A 27,374-nucleotide genomic window follows, 5' to 3' on the forward strand; every position below is an offset into this window, starting at 1 on the left:
GGGCTTGGTGCGGGTGAGCCGTGCTAGGACGCCGGGGCAGGCCAGGGTCGCCAGGACTCCAGGGGAGGGACGTCTGCCTGCGCTTAAGTGCCATCTCCCCCAGTCCGTGGGAGGGGCATCCAGGCTGGGCCTCCGCGTGGGAGCGGTCCGAATGCGTGCGCCCTAGAGCCCGGCGCTGGGCACCCGCGGGGGCAACCTCTGGTCGATTTTCCCACGTGGGCGGAGGGGGCGGAAGGGCTAGTATATCGGTCAACTCTTGGTCTCGGTAAAGTCAGCGAAGCCAGCGGAAACAGAGGTGAGAAAGCTGCGCGGTCTGCTAGTTTCCAGGATAAGTCCCAGAGGTTTCGCCCTCATCGACTTTCTCCCGGGGCGCAGCGTAAGGCCCAGGCTGCCTCCTGCCCTCCCTCTCTCCCCGCTGCCCTCTCCCCTCCCCGAGTCCCGCCCCCCTGCACACGCTGACCCAGGGACACACCCTACTGCAGCGACGCAGACAGGGCGTTGTTCCCGTTAAAGGGGAACGCCGGGAGCCTCCCTCCGGCCCCTCGCTTGGCGCGCGTAGCCCCGCAGCGCAGCTGTCTTTGCGGACGCCAGCCGTTGAGCGGACGCACTGAGTGTGTGCCCGAGGCCGCTCTGAGGATCTCTGAGGATCGGGGACAGCTATCCTTTGGGCCGTAAGTGCTTTGGCCGGGAGAGTGGAGGAGACGGAGGAGGAACGTGGGCATCTTCCATCGACGGCGCCAGACGCGCGGAGCAAGGGGGCTTCGGGCTGGCGCGGTCCCCGATCGCGAGCAGAACACCGCCTGTCTGGCGTCGTTCCTGCGGGGCTTGTACGGGTCTGGTGTGGAGAGCCTGCGGGTCTGTGAACCGCCAGGGGCGCGGGTGCTGATGTCCGGATGTGGGGCAGGGGCGGAGGACTTTTCGTCTCGCTGGAGAGTCGCCTAATCCGAGACTCGACGGGCAAAGCAGTCCCTGCGGTGGACATCTTCAGGGTACAGGGTCCCCGGGGCCCCCCAATTTCTAGCTACATACCCATTCATCTTTCTCTTGTCTCCCCCCACTTCCCCCGCCTCCTCGGCATGAGGAGTCACTGGATTTAATTTAAACCTTCTGGGAGACGTCAGAAAACCCTGCTTATTTCCTCTGCACGTTCCAGGGTTTTTTTGTTTTTGTTTTTGAAAGTGTTGCACAAGAAGAGGACGGAGGGGACTGCGGCTGGGTACTTTAAACACTGAAGTTATTGAATCGTTGTTTCTAGCCCAAGACTCTGTCCTTCAGCAGTTCCCCAAACGCAGCTCCGTCTCCGCAAACGTGCGGATCCTCCCGCAAATCAGACGCGGGATGTGAGGTGTGGGGTGAGGACCGCACCGCAGCGGATAGAAGAGGTCCTGCCGGCTCCGTGCGGCTGCACTTATTTCTGGGGGGCTCACCCCGTTGCCTCCGCCTCTGCTTCGCACGGACACTTGCTCCCCTCCAGGCAGGCCCCTGAGCGCATCGGCCCGACCAGCGCCCGGGGAGGGCAGGAGGCGCCGGCCCCAGCAATTCTCCCGGGCGGTTCTTTCCTCTTCCCTCGGCTCTGCGCCTTCTCTCTGGGGCCGCGGGTGTCTTTGCCAAGCGGTGCTGGGGTCGGGGCGGCTCCCCAGCGCGGGCCAAACTTGGGTGGAAACTCGGAGCCTAACGAAATGCGGAGCGCTCTGGGGTCTGGGGACCCGGCTCCACGCCGCGCGCTCTCCCTCCCAGCATGTCGCTGGTATCCCCCGGCCTCTCGTAGAGACCTAGGACCCTGCCCCTCGCCCCCACCTCCACTCCACCGGGAGAGCGTGCTCTCTCCCTTATCTGTCCTCCTTCCGCAAGCTGGGCCGCCCCGGGAGGGCCCGGGTGGGTGGAGGCGCGCTGCAGCCTCTGCTTGGCACTCTGGAAAAACCTCCCCTCCCGGGGAGACTTCGACGTGCGTCGTGCGTACCGCTTGTTTTGTTCCAAAAGCAAAAGATGTTCGGCCCGGCTGAGTGCGGGGCGGGGATGCTGCGGTCGGCTGCTGCCCTCTCTCGGCGGCCGCGGGGCGGGGCGGGCGGGCGGCCGGCCAGGCCCGGGCATTCCGAGCGCAGGACCCTCCCTCCGCGCCCTCCCTCCCTCCTCCCCTCCCTTCTTCCCTCCCTCCCTCGCTCTCCCGCTCGGGCCAGTTCGCCCGACCTTACGTCCAATTCGGCTGTGTCTCCTGTCAGACCAGACGGAAACGCCGCTGAGCAGAACCCGCCGCCAGAATGCTGCTCCTGCTGCTGGGTATCATCGTCCTCCACGTGGCCGTGCTGGTGCTGCTGTTCGTGTCCACCATCGTCAGCGTGAGTGTCCGGCCGGGCAGCGCGCGCGCGGGTGGGGTGCCCGGAGCTCACCCCGAGCTTGGCCTCCGGACCACGATTCCCGCCGCGCCCCCTCAAGTTTGCAGACCGCGAGTCTCAGACATCCTCGGGCCTTTTGCAGTTTCTGGCAATTCGCGCCTTTTCAGTAGTTTTTGAGAAAATCAGAGCGGATTCAGGGGTGGGGAGGAAGCAAGCAAGCGCTGGGCTAGGTCAGCACGCAGGCCTCTCTTTAAGCCAAATAATGTCAGTGCAGATCCAGGGTCCCCCCTACCCACTTCATATGATAAGCTTGTTTAGCATTTTTCTTGATGCGGGGCGGGGCGGTGGTGGTTGTCCTTGAGGAAGGAAGTGGAGAATTTAGGAAGGTCTGTTTTTTCTCCAAATGGCATCCATCAGATAGGTGACTTAGTTCATAAAACAGCCTTTAGAACTTGAAACTGGCAAGTTAAAATTAGATTTTCCTTAATGGTTCATAGTCCCCGGTCTGTTTTGTGCTGTGGACAGGGCACCTTCTTAGAAAAGCCTCCTCCAGTACAAACAGATCGTTGGGATAACTTGCATTACAAAATCAGCAAACATCCAGCTCAGTAGGTTGTAAACTTATTTTCTTAAAAATGAGCCCAGACTTGGGCAGTCACGCAACCATGGTCTTAACTTCTTAATATACGACAAGTCCCAGGTATGATGTTCTTGCTTGGTTCAAAGGTTGAAAAATAATTATGTTGGGGATTGATGAGTTGATTCATCACTTGCCAGCATCTTCCCAACATCTTAACTGTAGGTTGACAGGAATTACCAGTAAGGAAATGAGCTCAGAGTGGCCGTGGCATGGGGTCTGGCACTCAGGAGATCAAGGGAGGAGATATGGCTTGGATGCAGGTGTCCTGGCTTAAGTCCAAACACACCTTGGCACAGAGCAACTCATATTTGTGAGGTTCTTTTCCACTTACAAAGTGCTTTTTACTTGCAAAGCCCTGGCCCTCCCCTCGACAAAGGGTTTGGGCCAGAGCACCACCTCTCCCCTTTCTCTAGCACCGTGGGCTCTGGTTGGACAGTGGATAAGGCTGCTCTTTGCCTTGCCTTGGTCTTCTCCCTCCCCCTCTCTGTCACTCCTCATTGCCTTCTCTGACTTACTGCATCTGGTTCTTTCTAGCAATGGATGGTGGGCAATGGACACGCGACTGACCTCTGGCAAAACTGTAGCACCTTCTCGTCGAGCAATGTCCAGCACTGTTTCTCGTCATCAGCAAATGGTGAGGATGGTTTTTTGTTCTACAAACTCATCCTGGTCTGTCTGTGACATACTTCTCTCTCCAGACCTGGAAGCACTTGTTCTTGGAAGACTCAAGCTAGAGCGGTGTTGCTGGGCTAGGGTGAGATGTGGCCAGGGGCTGGGAAGCCAAGATGAAAGGAGAGGGGTGGTAGCTTCACTGGCTAAGCTGAGATCTCAGGGAATTGTTATGCATTCTCTCTACCTGGAGAGAAGCCCTAGACCTGCCCGCCTGTTCCTGCTCATCACTTAGTGTAATTCTTTTAGTGAGTGAAGAAATGTGGATGCAGATAAGCAATGATGATGCAAAATCTCAGGCAGATTCCCCTGGGAATTTTAATCTAACAAGCAAGTTTGGTTTGGTGGTGGAATATCCAGGAATGCCCTGAGTCTTACTGGTGCAGTGATGGAGGGGCTGTCCCAGGGATCGATGGGCCCCTTTTGGTCTCCAGTTACAGGACTTCCTCTCTGGGTCTTGGGTGTCAGCGATCCCATTTAGCCATCAGAGCTATAGAGTGATTCCTTGTTGCAAGCTGGGGCATTGACACTGTTTTCATGCCCCCAAGCCATGCCCGGGGTATTTTTACTCTGTCCTCAGCGACTTTGCTTGTGAGATGTTGGAAACCAGGCTTTCTTGGGTTCAGGTTAAAGGGATTAATTGGCAGCGGAAGCACACTTAGATCCTTGCAGTATCTAGAGGGAAGGAGGGCTCAGCAGGGATCTGGGGGTCTGTGAATGTAGAGAGGCAGTGATAAATACGGTGCAGTCTTTTTGGTGGCTGGGAAGTGTCTGGTGGCAGCATGGACCCTGGCAGGGGCCACAGTGCCTGGTGTTGAGGACACAGTGGGCCAGGCTTTTCACAGTCTCATGTTCCAAAGGACGTGTCCTCAGCCTGGACATGAGGTTTCGATGTGGCCGCAGCTGCCCCTTGATCAAATATTTCTGTTGAAGATGCTATAGCCAGTGAGAGAAACCATTTCAGATGCAGTTGAACAAAGCAGGCGGGGCAGTGGCCATTGGTTCTGGCTTCTCACAGTCCAGTTTCACTGCTGGACTTTCCTTCTCTGGGCTGTGTACCCAAACTGTCCCTGAAGCATCACCAACCAAATATCTCTAACCTCAGCATAAAGAGAAACTGCTAGAACTACTCGAGGAGGATAACCAAGCAGTAGAAAACACTGTTTTATGTGTCTGCTTTCCTGGGAGCAAGAAAAGAGAGACCCCAGTCCTTGTGGAAGGGAGCAGTCCTTAATTCTTTTCTCTGAGTCTGTGAAGGATATTGAATTAAAACCACCCTAGAGGCTGCGTGGTGAGTTGGTAGCCAAGTAACTGAAACCCTCAGGAGTGTCTGAGCATGTGGCGGGAGCACTGCTTGGCCCCAAAGCCGCAGCATCCGGTTCTCCTGGGCAAGGTCTGGCTGAAGTTCCCCGAAGGCTGAGAATGGGCGGTGCTCTGCTCTCTAGTGACACCTGGTGGCCATGCGTGGTGACTCCGCCCACAAGGGCTGGCTTTCCCTGAGGCTCCGGGGACCCACCCGCACCTCCCCCAAGTGGTTGAGTGGCCACGTGGAGTTGGCAGGGCATTCTACACTCGCAGGCCCGGAAGGGGCAGTTTTGGCAGGCATGTTCCAACCCGGCTGGGTTTCAAGAGGGATGAGTCGGCAGAGGAGCAAGGATCTAAATTGCCCCGCAGCAGGGCAGCGATGTTCCTATGCTGCTGGCCTGCCTTCTGCGTCTGCCGCAGTCGGTTAGGAATGGCTGCTGTACAGTCCTTCCAGCAGCTCCCAAAGAGGCATCAGTGTCGTTTCAATCGGGAACTTCCCATCGCTCAGCTGGCTCTCTGTGTTCAACCTCATCTTCCTGGGTTTGCTGACATTGAACTTGGAGTGTTTCATTTTGGGTCTTTATCCAAATCCACATGGCTGCTTTCCTGGGAGGGGGCGGGTTTCCAAGATCCTGCTTCTCCCCTACACCTGCCTTCTTGTCTCTCCCAGCAAGGGCATTTTTGAGGAGCTCTGGACAAGCTGTGTTTGTTGCACTTGAACTTCTATGTAAGATGTTCCTATTTCAGCTTCCCCAGTGGTCAGTATCTCTGCTCTGGTCTTCTGATGGGTCAGTGTGTGTAACCTAAGCTCTGATGGATTTGAAGCCTCTGGGCTTCCTTTGCCTTTTGGATTGGTTTTAACCATTTCTGTGCCAAACAAGAGGCGAAAAAATACACAATTAAAAAAAAATTAGACTGCCTTTACAGATGAACCCTGTTAGTCATAAACCAGTCACCTTGGTTTGTATTTGCTCTTAGAATGTTTCAAACATACCTTTTATTTAAGTCATTGAAAGTAATTTGTTATTGATACTTGTTTGTAAAGGATATGTCAGCAAGCTTGTTATGTGAAAATACGTTGGTTTACATGAATTGCTATTTTTGCTTGAAGGGGCATATCTTTGTGTGAGTGGTGCTGGAACCCTGCACCTCTGCAGGGCTTCATTCTCCTTTTTTTTTTTCTTTCTTATATGAATGGTGTTTGTTACCGCATTGACTGCCTGGCAGTCAAACATCTGTGTTACATAGTTGGAAGGAGACCTATTAGATTTTCCTTGAACTCCCTCTTTGTGTTAGAGTTGCTTTTAGATTTCTTACTAAATGCCCTCAACTTTGTCTGCTTTTCCATTATCTAAATGCATTTACATACATTTAGAATATAAATCCCTGGCTCTATCCTGATCCTGGCTGCAGGCAGAGGTGAAGGAGGCCAGTGAGGGAATGTTTGTCATGACCTTGTTTTGAATGCTTCTTGGCCCAGGGCATACAAGGACGTGTAGACTCTGGACTTTGGCCTTGATGGTCCTGAGCTCTGTGAGGAGTCAGGAGATCTCTGCGAGGGGATGAAGACAGCATAGGCCAGATGCCCGAGGAGTGGGGGCAGGCAGGCAGAGCCAGAGTTCAGGGGGAGGAAGTGGAAGGCAGGTCTCCTGTGGGAGGTGGGATTTGATCCATCCTCCAAAGGATGGGCAGGATTTAAATAAACACGGGCAAGGAGGAGGCAATTCCCTGTTGAGGCAATGACATGACCTAAAGCAAGGGGAAAGGCAATGGAGGGACGCGTTAGATCAATCAGCTAGCGTTCTGGTTGGGATTAAGATTGACCCCATAAAACAAAACATCTTTAAATGGTAGTGACTTAAATAAGATAGTTTATTTCTCTCTCTTTCAAAATAAGTATAGAAATAAGCAGCCTAACATAGATATGGCAATTCCAAGAAACTGTCAGAGCCCTAGGACTTTCTACCTCATTTCTTTGTCTAATCCTTATGGAGCAGACAGTTGCTACAGCGCCAGCCATTTCATCTCTGCTTCAAGCCACAGAATAGAGAAAGGAGGAAGAGAAGAATGTGTCCCTCTCCCTTTTAATGAAACATCTTCAGATAGACCACACACTTCTGTTTTTGTCTTTTCCTGGAAGTCAGTCACAGAGCCACACCTAGTGTCAAGGGAGGCTGAGCATGGAGTCATTTGACATCATGGGAAGCATGACTTCTTGATTCACAGAAATTTAATAGCAAGCACCTCCCAGTAAGCCTGGCTTGAAACACTTCTCTTCAAGGATGTGACCAGCCCCGGTCCATACCCAGTCATACTCTGACAATAGCTCTGGTATGTCCTATGCTGTTTCAGAGTGGAGCCCAATTACTTTAGGATTCTGCAAACAGTCCATCTCTGCCATGTCCTGTGTCCCCTCAGTAGCACAGTGACCCGTGTTGGCAATCGGATGATCCTTTGACTTCCTTCTCTTTCTCTCCACTTCCCCAGTCATTAACAGCTTTTACTGTTTCATGATGTCTCTTGAATCCTTGTTTCCTCCCAGTCTGGTCCTCTCTTCTGACCTCCAAACCAGCCTGGCCAGCCACCCACTGGACAGTTCTGCTGGGATGTCTCAGAGGCGTCCCCAAACCAGCCAGCCTTCATCCTCCTCCACCCAGTCTCCCCCTTTGACAGTTTCCAGTATTTTAGTGGATTCTGTCTCACCGTCCAGTGAGCTTCACACTCAGAGTCTGCCTGGATGTGTCTCCTCTCGCTTCTCAGAATCATCCTGGTCCCACTGGTCACTTGTCATACCCACCCATATCGCACGAGGGCCACTTCAGCAGCCTCCTTACTCCTGATCTTTCTCTCTTCATTGTTCCTCATTTTGTACATTGAATCCAGGGTGATATTTAAAAATACAAACCTTGTCATATCACTCTCAATTTAAAACCTCTCAGAGGCCCCTTTGGTCTCCATCTTTAGATGAACATCTTTGGTAGGGTCCATATGTCTACCTGAATGATCTACTCCTGTTAAACCTCACCCCATCTCTTCTCCCCTTCATCTTGGAATTTCAGCCTTCTCTCACTTCAGTGATCATGGACTTCCTGCCTCAGGATGCCCCCTGTCCTCCTTGCTCCCCTTTCTCCCTGGTCCCCTCCTTTCTCTCCTGTGTCCTTTCATGCAGGACTATTCACTGAATACCTGTCTTGCAGAAGATTCCACTGCAGACACCCAGGGTGCCAGTGGATGACAGCTTCCATTTTACTGAAGATCAGTAAATAAATGATCTTTACTGGCAGATCAGTCAATAAATGTGGGTAATCAGGAGGCAGTGATAGGAAGGAGGAGGAGAATAAAGCAGGGTGATGTGTGGTGAGGGATTGGGGTGGGGAAGGAATGACCTCTTGAGGATAACCAGGAAGGAGTCAGCCACAGGGACATCAGGGGGCAGATTCCAGACAGTGGGACTTCCCGAGAACAAGGTCCCTGGGGCGGGAAGGGGCCTGGCAAAGTTGATGCACGGAGAACACAGGGGATGGAGAAGCAAGCCAGCCTTCAGGGTCCTCTAGATCCCAGGAAGGACTCTGGCGCAAGTGGATGGGGTTCTAAGTTTCATGATTTCATTTAGACCTGCTCTGTCTTGTATGCATTTCTCAGCTGTTCTATTCCAACTTGGAGTAACAATCCTGTGCGTTTATAAGGCAGAATGTGTCAGAAATCTTACAAAGTAGAAACCCACCTATTTCCAGCAGTAGCGACCTCATGGCCAGCAGTATGTTGTGGGCAGCCTTAGACTAGTCCTATGAATTGAAAGTCAGAAAACAATAAGTCTGGCCAGTCTCAGGAGCCCCTCCCTGACTTGAGCGCTCTGTGTCTCCTGGGACTGTATCTCCTGTGATCGCCAGGTTTATCTTGTTTATCCGTTTGGTGGCATTGCCATTTCGGCAAGGACATCAGACCATTTCCTCGTCTGTGGCTCAGCTTTTGGTCAACAATTTTAAAAACACAGGAGGCCCTCTGCACTTAGGGGCTCATGTTTTGCAATTTAGCATCTTTGTGGCTCCCTGGGCTAACCCACAAGCTCTGCCCCAGCAATAGCTCTGGATTCTACATGCCCTTGTGGGATGCGGAGGTCCCAGCAGGCAAGGGAGGTGCAGCGGTGGAACGAGGCGTCCTGATGCTGATGTTTCAACCTTTGGAGTCTCTCATCAGATGCCAGCACCTAGGAGTAAATTCAGAGGCTTGTGCAGATCTATGTCTGCACCATATGGTGCTGGATGCTCAATCTTTGCTTTTTAAAAAATGTAAATTGCTTTCCTGGGATTTTACCAGTGTTGAGAAAGCATCCTTTGTAGTTCAGAAGCTTGGATTGGCCATGGGGCAGCTTGAGGGCATGGATGTTGGCTTTTGGTGCCCAAGAAAAGGATGCCTGGCAGGAAGGTTTCTGAGTATGCGCTCATCAGCACACACGTATTCTCTGACACTGGTAGGGGCTCGGGAGGTCATCAGACCCATCCCCCTGCCCCATGTCACTCACTTCAGACCCCTCTGCAATGTACCCATTATATGCTTATCCTACCAGTTGACAGGAGACTCACTACCTTTCAAGAGACTCCCTTTCATTTCAAAGAGCTAACAGAGTGGTCCCTTAATCCATTCTTTAACTAGACCAAGAGTGTGCTAGGTACTGGGCACTCTTCCAGAAACCAAGCCAATGAGCTGAACAAGAAAGACCAGTCCCTGCCCCAGTGCACGGAGCTCACAGTTACTCAGGAGAGATGGAGGAAAGACAATGAATGAGTCACTGTGGGCAGCGGACAGTGCTCTGCAGGAGACGGCCAGAGCGACGGATAGCAGGTCGCCACTAGGGAGGAAGCAGCTGGTCACAGAAGGCCTCTTCCTGCCAGAGTCACGTGGACGGAGGCTTAAAAGATAGGAGGGACCAGCTGTATGAAGAACCACAGGAGGAACATTCCAGGAGGTACTGGAAAGGGCCAGGTCCTTAGGCAGGGAGGAGTCTGATGTGTCCACCAGTGCTGGCCCGGCATGAGTGAGTGCAAGGCTGCAGGCAGGAGAGGACAGGCTCTGATGCTGAAAAAGCCAGCCCGGACATCTGGAAGGTTCTGGAGCAGAAGGCAGGTGTGATTTGATTTGTGTTTTGAAAACACACTCTGGCTGATACATTGAGAAGGTACAGTGTCAGCAAAGCACTTGGATTTAGGAATCTGTGGCTCAGGGTAGACGTCTGGGCTGGACATTCAGATTTGGGGTCATCGGTGTCCATGGGAGGGTATTTAATGTCTGCAGGGGGATTGATGAGAGGAGAGGTGGGAGGATCAAGGGTCCAGTGTGAGTCTTGTGACATCTGGTGGCTGATGGGGGCAGGAAGGAGCTGGCATAAAGGTTGGGGAGGAGGGGCCCATGATGTAGAGGGGGCGAACTGCTGTGGGATACTGTCATTAAGAAATTACTTAGCTGTGGGACTTCCCTGGTGGTCCAGTGGTTATGCCTCTGAGCTCCCATTGCAGGGAGCATGAGTTTGATCCCTGGTTAGGGAACTAAGATCCCACATGCAAATAAAAAAATAAAACAACTTTAAAAAAAGAAAGAAATCACTCAGTTGAGGCTACGTCCATTCCCTGAATTTTCAGTGGTTGCTGGTTGTCTTCATTCATGCCTGGAGGGTTGGACCTTATCCTCAAGGTGTCTGAATCCCCGTCGTGCCCCTGGAAGCTGTGGTTTTATCTTCCCGGGCCTCCCCTTCTCCAGGTGGTGCTTCCTCTTTGCAGTGACCTTTCTGTTGTTGGTGAGAGTCCTCTGCCCACCATCCCCGCCTATGTAACATGTTGTCTCTGGACCATGGGCATTGGCCTCCTGGTGCCGCTCAGCCGCTGGCTCGTGGTTGGCCTGGCAGGTAGATGCACAGAGAGGAGGGGCTCTCTCCTGCGGCCACCCCATTCATTCTCCTCCCCGCTAGGCTCTGTGGATGCCAGACCTAAAGAAAGGCTAAAGGATCATTTAACTCCTTAGATTTCAAACATGCTTTTGAACTTCTTGGGCTTCCCTGGTGGCTCAGACAGTTGAGAATCTGCCTGCAGTGCAGGAGACCCAGGTTCTATCCCTGGGTCAGGAAGATGCCCTGGGGAAGGGAATGGCTACCCACTCCAGTATTCTTGCCTGGGAAATCCCATGGACAGTGGAACCTGGTGGGTTACAGTCCATGGGGTCGCAAAGAGTCAGACACGACTGAGCTACTAACAACCTTTTGAACTTCTCAGCACCCCAGTGGATGGGCACCAGGAGTCCCTGCTTTTCTGCACGGGGTCTGCCTCTCATAAGCTGGTTACCTGGGGCAAGTGCCCTCATGGCCTAATAGGGTGACTGTGGAGGTGAGACCTGGGGTGGTTGCCCATCACGTCCCATGCATCCTGAGTCCTCTTCCCATTCAGGATATAATGGTGACATGGGGGGATCTTGAGTGGACACCACCTTTGAGCTGGGTCTTGGAAATTGGGTAGAACTTCAGTAGGTGTGGGGAGAGAGGAGAACGCGTGGTTTACTGATCTTGGTGGGCTGGTGGCTCTTAATTTCCATGATGCTTGGACAGAAGGCCTCTGATTGTTTGCATATGGAGAACGTCTTTTAAACCCAAAGATCCTGAACCCCTCCCTCCACCAGGCATCCCCTTCTTCTCTGTACATCCCCTACCTCCCCTGGGCAATTGAAATGTCTTTCTCCTCTCTTCCTTTCTGAAGTCACTGTCTGTGGTCAGACTCCACATGTTCGAGTGTTCCACATGTTCTCAACACCAACACAAAGGGCTCTCTGATCAATCAGTTTGGAAAAGACTATTTAAAAGCTGCTCAAGTTATTATTTTTAATGGTAAGGCTTTTCAGAACCTTGAGTACTTTACTGTACGTCGCAGTGTCCAAGGAGGGACATTAATATACTTGACCATGGAAGCCACTTCCTCTATTTTTCTGTGTGTGTGTGTGTGTGTGTGTTAGGTGGCTCAGTTGTGTCTGATTCCTTGCGACCCCATGGACTATAGCCCACCAGGCTCCTCTGTCCTTGGCATTTCCCAGGCAATAATACTGGAGTGGGTTGCCATTTCCTTCTTCAGGGAATCTTCCTGACCCAAGGATCAAACTCACATCTCCTGCATTGGCAGGTGGATTCTTTACCACTGTGCCACCTGGGAAGCCCCCCATTTTTCTGTTCAATCAACAACAATTTTGGGGGAGTCACAGCCTAACCTGACCCTCCTGTTACTATAGTTTTCCAACCAGGGAATGGAGGAAGCCTGAAATAGCTGGACATTTTCAGTAACCTCGGAACCTCGATGACTGTATTATATTCCCTGTTCCAGTCTGATGACTAGTGGGAATAAGACGGTTGGTGTCAAACCACATGTATAAATTAGACTCTGGAACCAATTCCTTTGCCCGTGAGGGAGCCTCTTGGTCAGGAGGGCAGTTAACTGAGTGATGGTGTCAGGTGCAGCCTGAGCGCCTGGAACATGAGTTCACTCATCGTCAGCCAGAGGTTTAGCTGGAGTTGAAATGCCCCCCAGGATTTGAGTTGAAAGAGCCTCTCCGATGGTCTTCCTCATCCTTGTGAGCTCCCGGCCAGGGTCTGTGGGCTGAAAGACCCCATATGGCTTTCCCCTCTGGCTGCATCCTTGTGGGTCCCAGGGAAAGTGAACCCGGGGCCCAATTTCAGAGCTTCCAGCTGGGCGGGATGGGAAGAAGCTGGAACCCTGGGTAAGGACTACTCGGTCCCTGCTCAGGCTCCTACCAGTAGGCAAAGCAAACATACAGCAAAGTCCTCCTGGATAGGATGGAAGCTCCTCGCAAGTCAGCAGCCTCTGGAATGACATCCATCCCAAGAAGGAAGGATTTGTGGGATGTCAGTGGGAAGGGTGCCAGGTAGTTCAGTGGTAAAGAATCCATCTGCCAATGCAGGAGACGTGGGTTCGATCCCTGGCTTGGGCAGATCCCCTGGAGAAGGAAATGGCAACCGGCTCCAGTATTCTTGTCTGGACAATCCCATGGACAGAGGAGCCTGGAGGGCTACAGTCCACGGGGTTGCAAAGAATCAGGCACAACTGAGCGACAAAACAACAACAACAGTGGGTAGGGAGGTTAGCGGGTGGGTCAGCTGCTTTGAAGACGGCCCGGCATTCTGGACAAGGGCGGCTCTCACTCCCCCAATGGTGATTCACCCCAGTGGCTCCTTCCTCCTGGCTTGGCCTCCTTAGTTCATGCTCTGACTCAACTGCCACTGCCCTTCCTTTCACTCTTGATGGAGTCAGAGAGCTTTTGTGAATTGCCAGAGTGGGACTTGAGGTTGGGGGGCAGGCGCTCGGGCGTGGCTCTAGGCTGGGAGAAAAGGAGGCAGAAGGACACCGAGGGGCTGGTGCATTGAAGAGGGTTGCAGCCTCCCTGAGCCCTTCGCTCGCCGGCTCATTGGCCCTGGGCTAAGAATACAGCTGAGGGGGCAGATGTATTTCCTTCATAGCTTAGCTGCTGCGGCGGCAGGAATCTGACCTTTGGTCATCAGGCATCTCCAGCTTTCCCTTCTGTGGCGGGGAGGAGCGGGTCTCTGCTGGCTGCCACGGCCTAGCCCACGTCAGAAAGCTGTCAGCAACCCTATTACCTGACAGGCTCGTCAAAACAGCAGGTCTGCAAGGAATTCGGGGGTTTTTAATCCCGGGCTCGGCACCAACATTGGAAGTTAAAACGCTGTCACTGGGCATTCCACAAATAGTTGCCGGGCACTGAGCAAGGCCTGGAGAATGACCGTGGGTGCTGGTCATGGGCTCTGCTAATGACCCTGAACTTGCAATTTGAGAGAAAAGAGTATCACTGGCCTGGGGCTTGGGTAGAAGTTCAGATTCGCCACCTGGCGTGTTGGCCTCACATTAACTTGACTTTGTATAAAACAGGACTGCAGTAGACAGCATTTTCCTCTGCATCCAGGCCTCTCCACTCTAATCACTGTTTTCTGTACATTGGATGTATTTGGCTATAGTAGAGGTTGGCGTCTGATGCAAAGAGCTGACTCATTGGAAAAGACCCTGATGCTGGGAAAGATTGAAGGCAAAAAGAGAAGAGGGTGGCAGAGGGTAAGATGGTTGGATGGCATCACTGACTCAATGGACACGAATTTGAGCAAACTCTGGGAGACAGTGAAGAATAGGGAAGCCAGGCGTGCTGTAGTCCATGGGGTCACAGAGTTGGACATGACTTAGTAACTGAACAGCAGCAACAGAGGTTGACAAGCAATGGCCTGCAGAGCCAGTTGAGTCCACTGCCTGATTGTGTAGATAAGATTTTGTTAAGGTGAACAGGCCACAGCCACTCATTTACATATTGAATGAGGCTGATCTTGTGCTAAGATGGCAAACTTCAGCAGTTGCCAGGAAAACCATATGACCTGAAAAGCTTAAACTATTTTTTTTTTAATAAATTTATTTATTTTAGTTGGGGGCTAATTACTTTACAATATTGTAGTGGTTTTTGCCATACATTGACATGAATCAGCTGGTTCATGTAAACCCATGGTTCATGACACATGGGTTTACATGTGTTCCCCATCCTGAACCCCCCTCCCACCTCCCTCCCCATCCCATCCCTCTGGGTCATCCCATTGCCCCAGCCCTGAGCATTTGTCTCATGCATCGAACCTGGAATGGTGTTCTGTTTCACATATGATAATAAACATACTATTTACAGTTTGACCCTTCACAGATAATTTGCCAACCTCTGTGCTGAAGCTCCCATATGAACTGGTATCAGAATTGTATTGAAATAACCTCTTGGCATTCTGGTTGGCACCCTATAATGGCTTATGTGGACACAGTTTTTCACCTTATTCCTTGGTGTAGCCCAGATAAAGTTACCCTAAGGACCCCCTCTCCTCCCCCCACCACAGTCTACAGCTATTAATTTACTCTGCCCCTGAGCCTTTTAATGGGGTTATTTGTATTGTACAGAGCTTTTATATCAACATTCTTATTTGATCATTACACAGTCCTCTGAGGTAGTTGGTCCCTCTTGTTAGCCAGTTAAGCAGAGGGTACCCAGGCCTGTTTTGATGGAGCACATGGCCTCAGCCTGTAGGTTTAAGGTATATACTGTCAGTAGCATTCCTTGCTGAAGAAATCTTTACTTCTCATCTTGATTTCTTTATCCAAGGGATTATCTGGAATAGTCTTTTAACATTTCCAAATTTATTTTGGCTGGTTTGTTTTGAATTTCTACTTTCTGTTTTCTTTAGTTATATTTACATCCTGTGTGCTTTCTTTTGAGATTTATTGAGGTTTTTTTTTTGTTGTTGCCTACTGCATAGTTGGTAAGACTGTCCCATGTGTGTTTAAAAATTTTATCATCATCATTATAGAGACATAAAATAATCTATAACTTACCATATTTTTGATCTACTTGATCTACCTATTCTGAGAGAGGTATGCTAAAGTCTCCCATTGTGCTTATAGCTGTATCAATTTCATCTTATACTTCAGTCATTTGTTGCTTTATATTTTTTCCAGGCCACACTATGCACAGAGGTTTATGACTTTTGTTTCTTTATGATAAACTGGAAATACCATGAAATATCCTATGAAATATCCCTCTTTGGCCATCTTCATTTTTTTCAGTTTGAATTCCAGTTGTCTGATGCTATTATTACTATATCTTTCTGTTAATATTTGCCTGGTGCCTCTTTTAAAAAATGTTTTGACCTTTAACTGTTGTTGGTTTTAGGTATATCTCTCATATCAGACTCTCAATAGGAATTACACAATTCAAGATAGAATTCTACATCTTATAATGATTTACATTACTGTGGCTGATAATATAGTTGAATTTATCTTACTTTCACCATGTATGTGTTATTTATTGTTATTTATTGTTATTTATTTTGCTTCAGGTTGAAAACTTTCTTCTTCAACTTCATATTCCCAGAGCTCAAAACAGTAGATTTTTAGCCAAGGCCCACTGAATAAAAACTTCCTTGATCCCTTAATTCTGATATGATTAGAAGACTAATTTATGGAAACTGAACTCAGTTGTAATGAGGTTGGCATTAAAGTTCAAGTTCCTGGTAGAAAAAGTTTTGAGAAGAATTTAGTGACATTATTAAATTTAAGAGACTTCCTATTGTTGTAGGTTTAACTTGTATGATTTTGAGTTTTCTCTAAATGTGAGGCCTGGCAGAAGTTTCTGTTATTAATGAGAGTGGAGGTAGAGACTAAGGAAAAGATCTCGGAATTGGAAAAAGAAATCTAGGATGTTGCCTGCACCAACTGTACTCCTTCTAAGGGTGTGCCTTGAAGGACATTCCCCATGATCTCTGTTTTAGTTCGAGACTTAGTTCTAGATTTATTTTTGTGGCTCAGATTTCTTTATGTTTCCAGCTTCATCTACCAGACTGCTGGATAATTGCTTTATTCAAAACATAGAGACTTCCCTGGTGGTCCAGTGGGTAAGACTCCATGCTACTAATGCGGGAGGCCTGGGTTTGATCCTTGGACAGGGAACTAGGTCCCACATTGCTGCAACTGAAGATCCCACATACTGCAATGAAGATAGAAGATCCCAGAGCAGCCAAATAAAGAAATTAAAATAAATATTAAAAAGATAATATTATGGTGGTAGTAGCTTTGTTGCAAACTGCCCCTCCAGAAGAACCACTGCACTGAGTGTGAGTGAGTGAGTGAGTGAGTGGTGGTCTCTCAGAGTGAAGGTCACGCAGTCATGTCCACTTTTGCGACCCCATGGACTGTAGCCCACCAGGCTCCTCATCCATGGAATTCTCCAGGCAAGAATACTGGAGTTGGTTACCATTTCCTTCTCCAACTACACTGGGTAGATGGTTCAATGGGAGATGTAAAAATGAAGTCAGGATGGCTCACAGCCCATTAGACATCCTTTCCTAACCTTAATTGACAAAGAAATTGCAAATATTTAAAAAAGCATATGGTCCATCAAGGTGGAAAGAACACCAGACTAGAACCACGGGCCTCCCAACCTTGGCCATGCCAATGGGGCTCATTCGAACATTTCTGGAAATCTCTCTCAGTACAAGGGGGCTGGGTTAGCTGATCCTACGGGCTTCTTCCAACTCTAAAATGCTTCCAGAAGATTCTTCCTATCTTTCATGAAACTCTAGTCACAGTTGACCTAATCAGGATCCTTAAAATTCTTCCATGAACTACTTGCAACTCCAACCAGGGTCATCTTCGTGAGGTATTGATGATAAACCATCCAGATTTCACAGCTTTTTCTACTGTGCTAAGCATAGGCATGTATTTTTCTAAGCCAACGCACATTAGTCTGTTCCTGAGTGTGGAGGAGCAGACCCTGGGTCTTCTCTAACTGATCTTCCTTGTTTAGAGCAGCACCCACCCCCAGGATTCTTTGGCACTTGGAAGGAGGGATGCAGGAAGGAGGGATGACAAGGCCCCTGGAGGTCTCCAGGGGGGACCTGGTGGGTTCCTGTCTCTGATGCCAAACCTAGGTTGTTGCCTCTTGTCAGTTCCTTCTGGAATTGACATTCATTTGTAGTAGATCGTGAACTACAGAGTTCTCTTCCTTGCCTGAATTTCAGTTGGATGCTTGGAGATTTGATCTAAGGCTAGGGGTTCAGTGAAGATCAGGTAGTGTCATCTGTGCTCCTATCTGATGATCAGACTGAGCGCTGACTGCTCTGAGATGAGCTGGGAACAGACACAGTGTGGCTGAGCGAGTGGTTCATAGCTAAATAAAGCATGCTCTTCCCATTAGCATCTTCTTCCAACTTTCTGCAAAATTAGTCTTGGCTCCAACGTCATTTTCTTCGTCCCAGCCGTCCCCAGGATCTCTCTGACTCCTTGGGGGATGCTGACATTTTGAACGGTGGTTTGGAACTATTCTCAGAATCCAGGGGCTCCAAGAAGCCCTTCAAACCCCCTGAGGACAGAGAGAGAGAGGAGGCAGAGGGCAGGGCTCAGAGACCCTTGAACACACGCATATCTGTGTAAGTAACTCATTTGGCTAAAAGCCTGGAAGGAAATTTAATATATTTTAACTTGATTTTAACTCCTTGCAGTGGGACTGAGTCTTTTCTTACAGCCTTTTCTGAAAATGTCTACAATTAAACATGTATCAATACCTCTTTTTTCCTCTTTTTTTCTTTTTCCTCCAAAAGAAAGCATGAAATAAAGAATGACTTTCGAGAGTGGAAAAGTGAATAACCTGAGTTTCATTCCCGGCTGCTGCTGCCGCTGCTGCTGCCTGGGGGTGGGTGTGGCTTTCTGCTGTCCAGGCCACGCCTCTGGCAGAGCCCCGCCCCTCTGGCTGGCCAGCGCTGCCTTTTCCTAACCCCGTGTCTCCTCCCCTAGAATGGCTGCAGTCTGTCCAGGCGACCATGATCCTGTCCGTCATCTTCAGCGTTCTGTCTCTGTTCCTGTTCTTCTGCCAGCTCTTCACCCTCACCAAGGGCGGCCGGTTCTACATCACTGGGGTTTTCCAGATCCTCGCTGGTAAGTTGGAGAGGACCAAGTCCCCGTGGGGGCTGGGCTCCCCCAGACTGCGTGCAGGATGATCAGTCAGATGGGTGTGGCTCCAGAATGACTGACGCGCGTGAGTCTTCCCCCTGGATGGATTTCATACAGCACAGAGGTGTGTGTGGGTGTGAATCTGGGAACTCGCCATGGAAAGGGATCCATGGGGAATAGGACTGAGGGGCTCTGGAAGGAGGGTCCATAACTGTGGGATGGAGCTACAGTCCAGGATGCATCCTTGGAGGTAGATGCTGAGGGTGTCCATAGAGCAGAGGCCAGTCTTGAGGCTGGATTTCTGTAACTCACATTGTGTGCCCTGGGAAGCACCCCCACTCCAGTGTGGAAATGGCCCTGATGTACTCCCCAGATTGCTCTAAGGTACGTGTCTCCCTCTCTAAGCAGTGGTGGAGCCACCTGCCAAATCTTTCTCTCCTTTAATCCGGCCCCTGGAGCCCACTGGGCTCCTGTTTACCGGCGTCTTCCTTTCGTGTAACATGTAATGCTCGGTCAGTTCCAGACATGGGGCCATGACACCAAGGTCTGCTCTGCCCCCTCTCTGAACTGCCTTGAGCAACCCCCTTCACACAGGTTATCCACATGGTCCATGTGCAGAGTCCTAGACATGACGCCTTCCCGCTCTTGTCTCTGGATACTGGCCCTTGTCTCGCTTTGTTGCCTCTTATACTCCTGTCCATCAATGACCAGCTGACTGAGTCCTCGGCACCAGAGAGACATAGGAGGCGGATGTGGTGGATTCTGTAGTCCAGGCTAATAACTCACAAACCCTGTATGTGCTGGAGTACATCTGGGGACTGTAAAGTATTCTCAATTCTGACCCCTGATTGGGCAGTGGGTAGCATCTCTTGTTTAGTTGCTGAATCACAAGCAGTCATTGGAGAGTTGAAAACAGCCCACATGTCCTAGGTGGATGGATGGACGGGCAGGCAGATCCTATGGCTTATGCAGAGCTGTATGACAAGACACAGCCTGAAGTTGGATGTCGATGACCCTTTTCCAGAAGACAGAGAGTTACCTTTCCCTGGAAAAAGGAAGCAAACTAGAAAACCATTTCTCCTCAAACCCCTAAATACAGCAGGTCAATGTGCACAGTTTGGAATTTCAAAATCAAATAAAGCTTGGCTAGTTGCACAGGTTTCATTATACCAGCTAAGCTTCTTGGGTGTTGCCAGCTTTATTAAAGTACTAATTCTGCCATGAGAAATCATTTCTGGGGATGTTAAGAGCAGTGACCATCAGTCACCCCACTTCCAGAGGTGACAGAGAACTAGGATGTATTCTGGGATTTCTTTTTGGCTCTCTATTTACTGTTTGAGACCAGAGGTGATCATCTCCTTTGTATCAATGACTGTGTCCTCAAGAAAAAGGGATACAGACTTAGGAAGCAGAAGTTTCATAAAATATTTATATTTGCTCTATACACTCTTGTTATGTTACTGATAAATAAGCTGAAACTAGGAGAGGCTACATGAAAGCGTAGCTCATGCAAGACACTGGGATGTCCCCACTTCCTCCCATCCCACTGGAATGAATACATTTAGAGATTCAGAATCCACTCCAGTTTTTAATGAACACAACATCCAAGGCAGAAACTGATTTTTACATGATCTTTCATTGAATCTGATTGACTATGGAAGATGAGTTCAAATCTACATCCTTTTTGATCCCGAAGTTCCCAAACATCTGTGATGAATGAGTCTATGTATCAGAACTGATGAGTAGTCAGACTGAAAACATCAGATGGGGTGAACTTATTACTGTTGAAGGGGCATCTCAAGGCAGGGAGTATGTTATCTTTTTTCCTCTGGGGTATTTTAGCTTAAAATTCTCTAACAATGTCTTTTTAGCAAGGTCATTTTCAGTCAAAACTAGAGCCCAGAGATGAGTACTTCCTTGCAGCCCGAACACTCTTAGGCATTGAGTTTTTCTAATCTAAAGTTTATTTACTCATTCCTACTTGTTTCACCATTTTAATTCTTCTTTGAACTCAGTCCAAGCCGTTCAGTACTCTGCCATGAAAACCTCTGAATTTAGAAGCACTTGATTTGTTCTTGCATTATCCCTTCCAGATCTAGCTGCTTATCTCTCATGAGACTTCATTTTCGGTTATTGGTTTGTCAGCTTAGCAGTCCATCTGTGAACAGGAAGTTGCTGAATTAGAAATGTTGATCCAGAATAGCAATTGTACTCTATACATCTAAGAGTGTTATGTGCTTGTTCCCTCCAGGCAAAAGAACCCGAGAGCTGGTCTAAGAAACCTCAGCTCTCTAGAATGTTGCATTTGAACTTGCTGTAGCATCTTTCCACTCTAGTTGGGATCTAAGAGAGTGGGGACTTCCCTTAGAGATTTCGTGACTTTCAGCATCTGACAACCCTGCTCTTGTGTGTTTCTCATCTCACAATCTAAAGGATCCAGTAACTAGGGAGATTGCAGACAGTGACTACAGTCATGCAATTAAAGGATGCTTGCTCGTTGGAAGGAAAGCTATGACAACCTAGACAGCATATTAAAAGGCAAAGACATCGCTTTGCCAACAAAGGTCCATCTAGTCAAAGCTATGGCTTTTCCAGTAGTCATGTATGGATGTGAGAGTTGAACTGTAAAGAAGGCTGAGTGCCAAAGAATTGATGCTTCTGAACTATGATGCTGATGGAGACTCTTGAGAGTCCCTTGGACTGCAAGGAGACCAAACCAGTCAATCCTAAAGGAAATCAACCCTGATTATTCATTGGAAGGACTGATGCTGAAGCTGGAGCTCCAATACTTTGGCCACCTGATGCAGAGAGCCAACTCATTGGAAAAGACCATGATACTGGGAAAGATTGAAGGCAAAAGGAAAAGAGGGTGGCAGAGAATGAGATGATTGGATGACATCACCAACTCAATGGACATGAATTTGAGAAAACTCCAGGAGATAGTGAAGAACAGAGGAGCCTGGCATGCTGCAGTCCATGGGATTGCAAAGAATTGGACACAACTGTACTCTTGCCTGGAAAATCCCATGGATGGAGGAGCCTGGTAGGCTGCAGTCCATGGGGTTGCAAAGAGTCGAACACGACTGAGCGACTTCACTTTCACTTTTCACTTTCGTGCATTGGAGAAGGAAATGGCAACCCACTCCAGTATTCTTGCCTGGAGAATCCCAGGGACAGGGGAGCCTGGTGGGCTGCCGTCTATGGGGTCGCACAGAGTCGGACATGACTGAAGCGACTTAGCAGCAGCAGCAGCAGAGTGACTGAACAACAACAGCAACAAACTAGGGAGACAGTTCGGGGAGAGTTGTTGGTGATAAGGGCTGGTGATAGCCCGAGAAATTACCCCTAAATATCAAGCAGCAAATCAGAAAAGCAAAAACAGCCAAGCAGTAAACAAAAAGAGTAGAACAGAATGAGGAAGGGAGGAAAGAAGGAAGTAGGTCCACGGTCGCGGGGTGTGGTCCACAGGCAGGTCGGCCACCACAGGCGGGATCCACTCAGGGCAGGGCAGGTGCTTCTTCAAACACTGCAACCTATTGGGTGGAAGCCCCCAGAATCCGCTGAGCATCCCTGGGGCTGTTGCAACTGGAGGGTCTCTGTGTAGCTTCCTGTCGGAGGGCCTGGCTGTGTGGATTCTAGACACGCATGTGAGCATGCAGGAAAGGCAGGTGAAAGGTGTGTGGAGCTCTTCCGCTGACTGCAGACCTGGGAGCCGTCTCTGCCTGGCGCTACCTGTCTCGCTGCGTCATCCCTTCTCCACTTATAATAAGCTGAGAGTCTCACCTGTAAGAACTATCTTTCCTTGATTACATATTTCTCAGTTTGGCGCTTCCTGAAAATGTTTCGAGAGGCACCCTGTCATCCTCTTTGGTGCTTTTCAATATCAGAATCACATTTTTTTTTTAAAGGGGGTGCTTTTAAAAAGGGCTTTCCAGGGGGCTCAATGGTAAAGAATCCGCCTGCCAATGCAGGAGACGTGGATTTGATCCCTAGGTTGGGAAGATCCCCTGGAGGAGGAAATGGCAGCCCACTCCAGTATTCTTGCCCGGAGAATTCCATGGGCAGGGGTGCCTGGCAGACTACAGTCCAAGGGGTCTCAAAAAGTCAGACACGACTCAGCTACTGAACAGCAACAAAAGGATATTTAGAATAAAAACCTGGGGGAGGAATAAAAACCCAGTGTTTTTATCTTTCTGTTCTGAGTGGTTTGAAGTCGGTTTAAGTCGGAGACCATGTTTAGAAATGCTGGTTCTGGGTGACTCATCCCAGCTGTCGCCCTGGCTGGGCCAAGATGGGCATCTAGTAAGGCTGAGGGGTGATGTGCAAGGCTGCAGGGGTCACTCGGAGGCTGAGAGTGGAAGGAGGGACAGCAGCTTACCTATTCCATGGGAACCTTCGTAAATGCATCACCACCTACTGGTAGCTGAGAACGCGAGCCACAGTCCCCTTATGGGGGGAAGTGTTTGACTTTTCAGGATTCCTGTATGGCACTGCCTGCTCTGTATTCCAGGGCACATCTGTTGCTTTTCACACAGACAGCCTCGTAATGATATATTCCCTAAAACATCAGTCTCCCGACAACAATAATTATCAAGTGTGTCTCTTCTTGTTGGCTTTGCAAGTGTATAAGCTTATGGCTTCTTGAAGCGAAGCACAAATTCCTTTACTTCTGAGATTCTCCCAGGGCGGATGTCATATAATTAAGCCATCAACTCAGTCACTGCACTTGTGCGTCCTGTTTCTCTTGCTCCCCCAGGTCACAGATGGAGTGTTTTCCATTTGCTGTTTTCCGTTTGCTGGGGAATTCTGGGCCCAGCTGGTCCACACAGGTGTCATGGCATTTCTCCATGCTGGGTGGACATGGGCCCCATCTGGAAGCTCTGCCAAGAGGGTGGGCACCGTCCTACCCTTCAGATGCTCTGTCTAAACCTCCCTCTCCCTTGGTCAGGCCTCCCCTTTGAGAGCTCTGCCCTCATTAGGTAGGTCAGACAATGAGTTAGCACACTGTTGAGGTGAGCCATGGACTTTGAGGCAAATACAGTGTGTCTCCAGCAGGTCGACACTACAGTTCCCCTCCATGACAGTTCACCAGCTATGACCTCCCCATGGACACAGATGTCTTTGCGTCTCCTGGGCTTTCAGGAGGTGGAAGGTCCTGGAGCTGACCCCCCTGGGGTCCCAGGCCTGCTGTGTGGCTCTCTCAAGGGGGGGCCGATGCAGTGGGGGTCTCCTGTCTCGGACTTGCAGAAGGACAGTCTTATCAGGGCGCTGAATGTGACATAGCCCCACCTCTGCACTTTGTTCAGACAGAGCCACAGTGTCCAGTGAAATAGCCCAAATAGCAGTGAGGTTAGATGTAGGTGGTCCAGCCTGGGGGGCCCTGGACCCACAGGCATCCCACATGCTTGCTGGACTCATAATAGAGTCACTCAGAGCCTGTCAAAGCCCCTGTGTTTAGGAGGGGACAGAGTGGCCTTTGTGCTGCTGGGGCTGGGACGCTGACCTCACTGGACCCCTCCCTGCAGGGATGCTGACCGTCCTCGTGGGCAGGCACTGTCACGCTGGAACTTGCCGGCTGCTTGAGGTCCCAGGTGGAGGCTTTTCTTGTTCCTCCCACCCCAAAGGCTGCATGATCAATGAGGCAGGGGTGGCCTGACCAGCCTGCCCATCTGAGACCTTCTCACCTTCGTCTGGACTGCAGACCAACCTTCGGGGACCACAAGTAGTTGAAAGGGACCTGGCGCCATGAAGCCTGTCCGTGATGGCCTCCTCTCTTGGCTGTGTCCTTCCTCCTGTGTCCCTCCGCCACCACCCTGTTCCTCTCCACGTGTTCCTCTGTCTGCCTAGCAGTGCCCACGGCGTTGTTGCTCTTTCTCTGATGTATTGATCCTGCTAAGGGGGTCAGCACAGCCTTCTGCCCTGTGCTTGGCGTGAGTGCCACTCAGATAATGATAAAGTCTCGCTTTCCATGGTTTCAGAGACCCCTCCACCCGTCTGTGGAGCGCTTCTCAGCTTCCAGGGGCTCCACAGCCAGCCATCCTTGCAAAGAGATGGACAGGCTTCTCTTGCCACCTGAATTCTCGCTGGTGCCCTCGTGGTGACTGGCCATGGGTGACAGTTAAGGAAAATGAGGCAAGAGGGAGGCAGAGGGGCCCGTGACCTGGGTCAGGTGGACTGGGCTGGGTCAGGAGAGACTGTTTCCTGGTTCCTGGTTCCTGTACCTTGCCGTCCCTCCTCGCAGTTCTGGATCTGTTGGCAGATTCCTGCCTGAGATGGACTTGCCTTCTCTCCCTGCAGCCTACATCCTTCTCCCTAAGAAAGAGAGAAGGGTGCCCTGGTGTGTGTGCGTGTGTGTGTGTGCGCATGCACAAGTGTGACGTGAGCTGGAGTTTGGGGGAAGAGCCAAGTGGGTGGGGAAGGTGCCCGGGGTCTTGGGGAGTCTGGGTTGGGGGTGGCGTAGGGGTCCCTGCCCCGTGACCCCTCTTGCTCCCGACTGGTCCCTCTCCTTCCCAGGTCTGTGTGTGATGAGTGCGGCGTCCATCTACACGGTCCGGCACCCGGAATGGCATTTCAACTCGGACAACTCCTACGGCTTCGCCTACATCCTGGCCTGGGTGGCCTTCCCCCTGGCGCTTCTCAGCGGTGTCATCTACGTGATCTTGCGGAAGCGTGAATGAGGCCCGGGGATGGGACGGCCGAGGCTCTGAGCTCATGTGGGGAGGGAGGAAGCAAACCAGAAGCCAGGAAAACAAACAAAAAAAACGAGCTAGCCAAAAAACCCAAACTCAAACCAAACCAAACAGAAAGCAGTGCGGGGGGTGGGGTGGGGGGGGGGTGGTTAGTGTTGATTGAAGATGTATATAATATCGACGGTTTATAAAACCTATTTATAACACTTTTTACATATATGTACATAGTATTGTTTGCTTTACGTGTTGACCATCAGCCTTGGGTTGAACCTTAAAGTAGCTAAGGAACTTGACATCCTAACCATATAATCAAGCTCAGTTTTTTTTTTTTTTTTCGTTTTTCTTTGTTTGTTTTGCCCAGAAAGAAAGTAAGCCCATCACGCCCCTTCGCCTTCATCTGAAAGAAGTTACCTCCCTCCCACTCCACCTCATTTAGAAAACCAAAGTGTGGGTAGAGACCCTGAATGGCCCAAAGCCTTTAACTGTGGGTGACCCGCTGTGTGCCCACGCCTCTGTGTGCAGCCTTACCTGCACCCAACAAAACCCCCAAACTGGAGCCCTCGGAGAATCGCGGCTTGTGGCTTTGGGATCCTTGCCCTGGACAGGGCGAGGTGTCCCAGTCATGCGTCTAGGTTAGAAATCGGTGACAACAAACCTACAAAGTGGTGCTATGTATTTACCATTCCTTACGATCACTAATCATCTAAACGCCTCACTGGAAATTCAGTTAACAATTTTACAACATAAAGTCGAATGGAGACCTGAATAATTCTGTGTAATATAAATGGTTTATAACCGCTTTTGTACCTGGCTAGGCTGCTACTATTACTGTAACACATAACAACGCACTGCCTTTATCACTCCCACATTTCCTTATGGTTGGAGCATCCGGACAAGCTTCTAGACCCCCTGGGACGGTGGGATCCCAGGATGCAGCGGAGTCTAGACTGTCCTCTGCCTCCAAGGACTGTCTGGCAATGACTCGTACTGGCCACCAACTGTAGATGTATATACGGGGCCCTCCTGATGCCAAGACTCCAGACCTTGTTTTTTCCCTCTTTTTCGCTTTGCTTTTTCTGATTTTATACCAACTGTGTGGACTAAGATGCATTAAAATAAACATCAGAGTAACTCACTGAGCTCTCATGGGTTTTTGTGGGCGAGGGTGTGAGGTGTGTGTTGGAACAGATGGAAGAGGATCGTGAAACTGCTGTTGGGTAGACGATCTGGGTTGTAGTTTGGTGCTAAGGAACCAGAAGTGTCACCTTTGTCCAGGCTCCCAGGGGCATCTTACACCTTCCAGAAGCCTGTGCAAACGTCTGCTAGCTGGAGAGGCTAGCCCTTGTGGCTGAAACAGACCCTATAAGTGGGCTGCAGGGACTCAAGTGTTATTTAGCCGAACCATCTTTCTCCTGTTCTGGTCTCTGATGACCCACATGGAGTCTGGAGCACTGCACACACTCACGTAATGTATGAGATGTTGGCATGAGCAGCGCTGGTCCCTAACCTTTGGTGGGCTGGTGTGATCTGGTGGATTGTCAGTGGACCATCTGCATGATGATGACCTGAGGCCAGACTTTCAGGTCAGACGCTAGTCAGCACCAGCTCCTCCCCATTCTGCCCCCAGGGAGGCGGGGTCCCAAGCTGTGTCTCACTCACACATTTTCTTTTACTCAATACTTTGAGCTAATGATGACCTTGCTATTCTTCAGCATTATCCAGCACGTATATTGATGGACATACTTCTTGATCTCCAAGGTCACATTTTAGTGAGAGGCACAGCAGAGAATTAACTATGTTACAATGTTGTTGTTGTTTTTCAGTGGCTCAGTTGTGTCTGACTCTTTGTGACCCCATGGACTGCAGCACGCCAGGCTTCCCTGTCCTTCAGTATCTCCCAGAGTCTGCTCAAATTCATGTCCATTGAGTCAATGATGCCATCTAACCATCTCATCCTCTGCCACCCCCTTCCCCTCTTGCCTTCAATCTTTTCCAGCATCAGGGTCTTTTCCAATGAGTCAGCTCTTTGCACCAGGTGGCCAAAGTATTGGAGCTTCAGCTTCAGCAGCAGTCTTCCCAATGAATATTCAGGGTGCACATAAATTAGAGACCTTGGCTTTGAACCTGCCCTCTGCCCCTTACCAGCTGTGTGAAGCCGGACAGTTTCCTTAAACTCTAAGGTTCTGTTTCCTCGTCTGTGAGATGAAGATGC

At 50.0% G+C, this 27,374-nt stretch overlaps 1 protein-coding gene across 4 annotated transcripts; it reads left to right on the forward strand.

Moving 5' to 3' along the window:
• On the forward strand, positions 1-26,297 carry PMP22 (peripheral myelin protein 22). Of its 4 annotated transcripts, none has more exons than XM_081583928.1 (5): positions 1-295; positions 2,225-2,336; positions 3,508-3,607; positions 18,318-18,458; positions 24,987-26,297. In XM_081583928.1, exons 2-5 carry the CDS (start codon positions 2,259-2,261, stop codon positions 25,148-25,150), a joined length of 483 nt encoding a protein of 160 aa, XP_081440054.1. In that variant the 5' UTR covers positions 1-295; positions 2,225-2,258; the 3' UTR covers positions 25,151-26,297. The 4 variants fall into 4 exon arrangements, with proteins under 4 accessions (XP_081440054.1, XP_081440053.1, XP_081440051.1 ...); XM_081583927.1 differs by lacking the exon at positions 1-295 and adding an exon at positions 537-989 and having other exon boundaries at positions 2,220-2,336; XM_081583925.1 differs by lacking the exon at positions 1-295 and adding an exon at positions 537-671 and having other exon boundaries at positions 2,220-2,336.
• Positions 26,298-27,374: the final 1,077 nt, after the last annotated feature.

The sequence above is a fragment of the Giraffa tippelskirchi genome, chromosome 3, assembly GCF_054371585.1.
Source record: "Giraffa tippelskirchi isolate mGirTip1 chromosome 3, T2T-mGirTip1v1.2.pri, whole genome shotgun sequence".
Taxonomy (NCBI): Eukaryota; Metazoa; Chordata; class Mammalia; order Artiodactyla; family Giraffidae; genus Giraffa; species Giraffa tippelskirchi.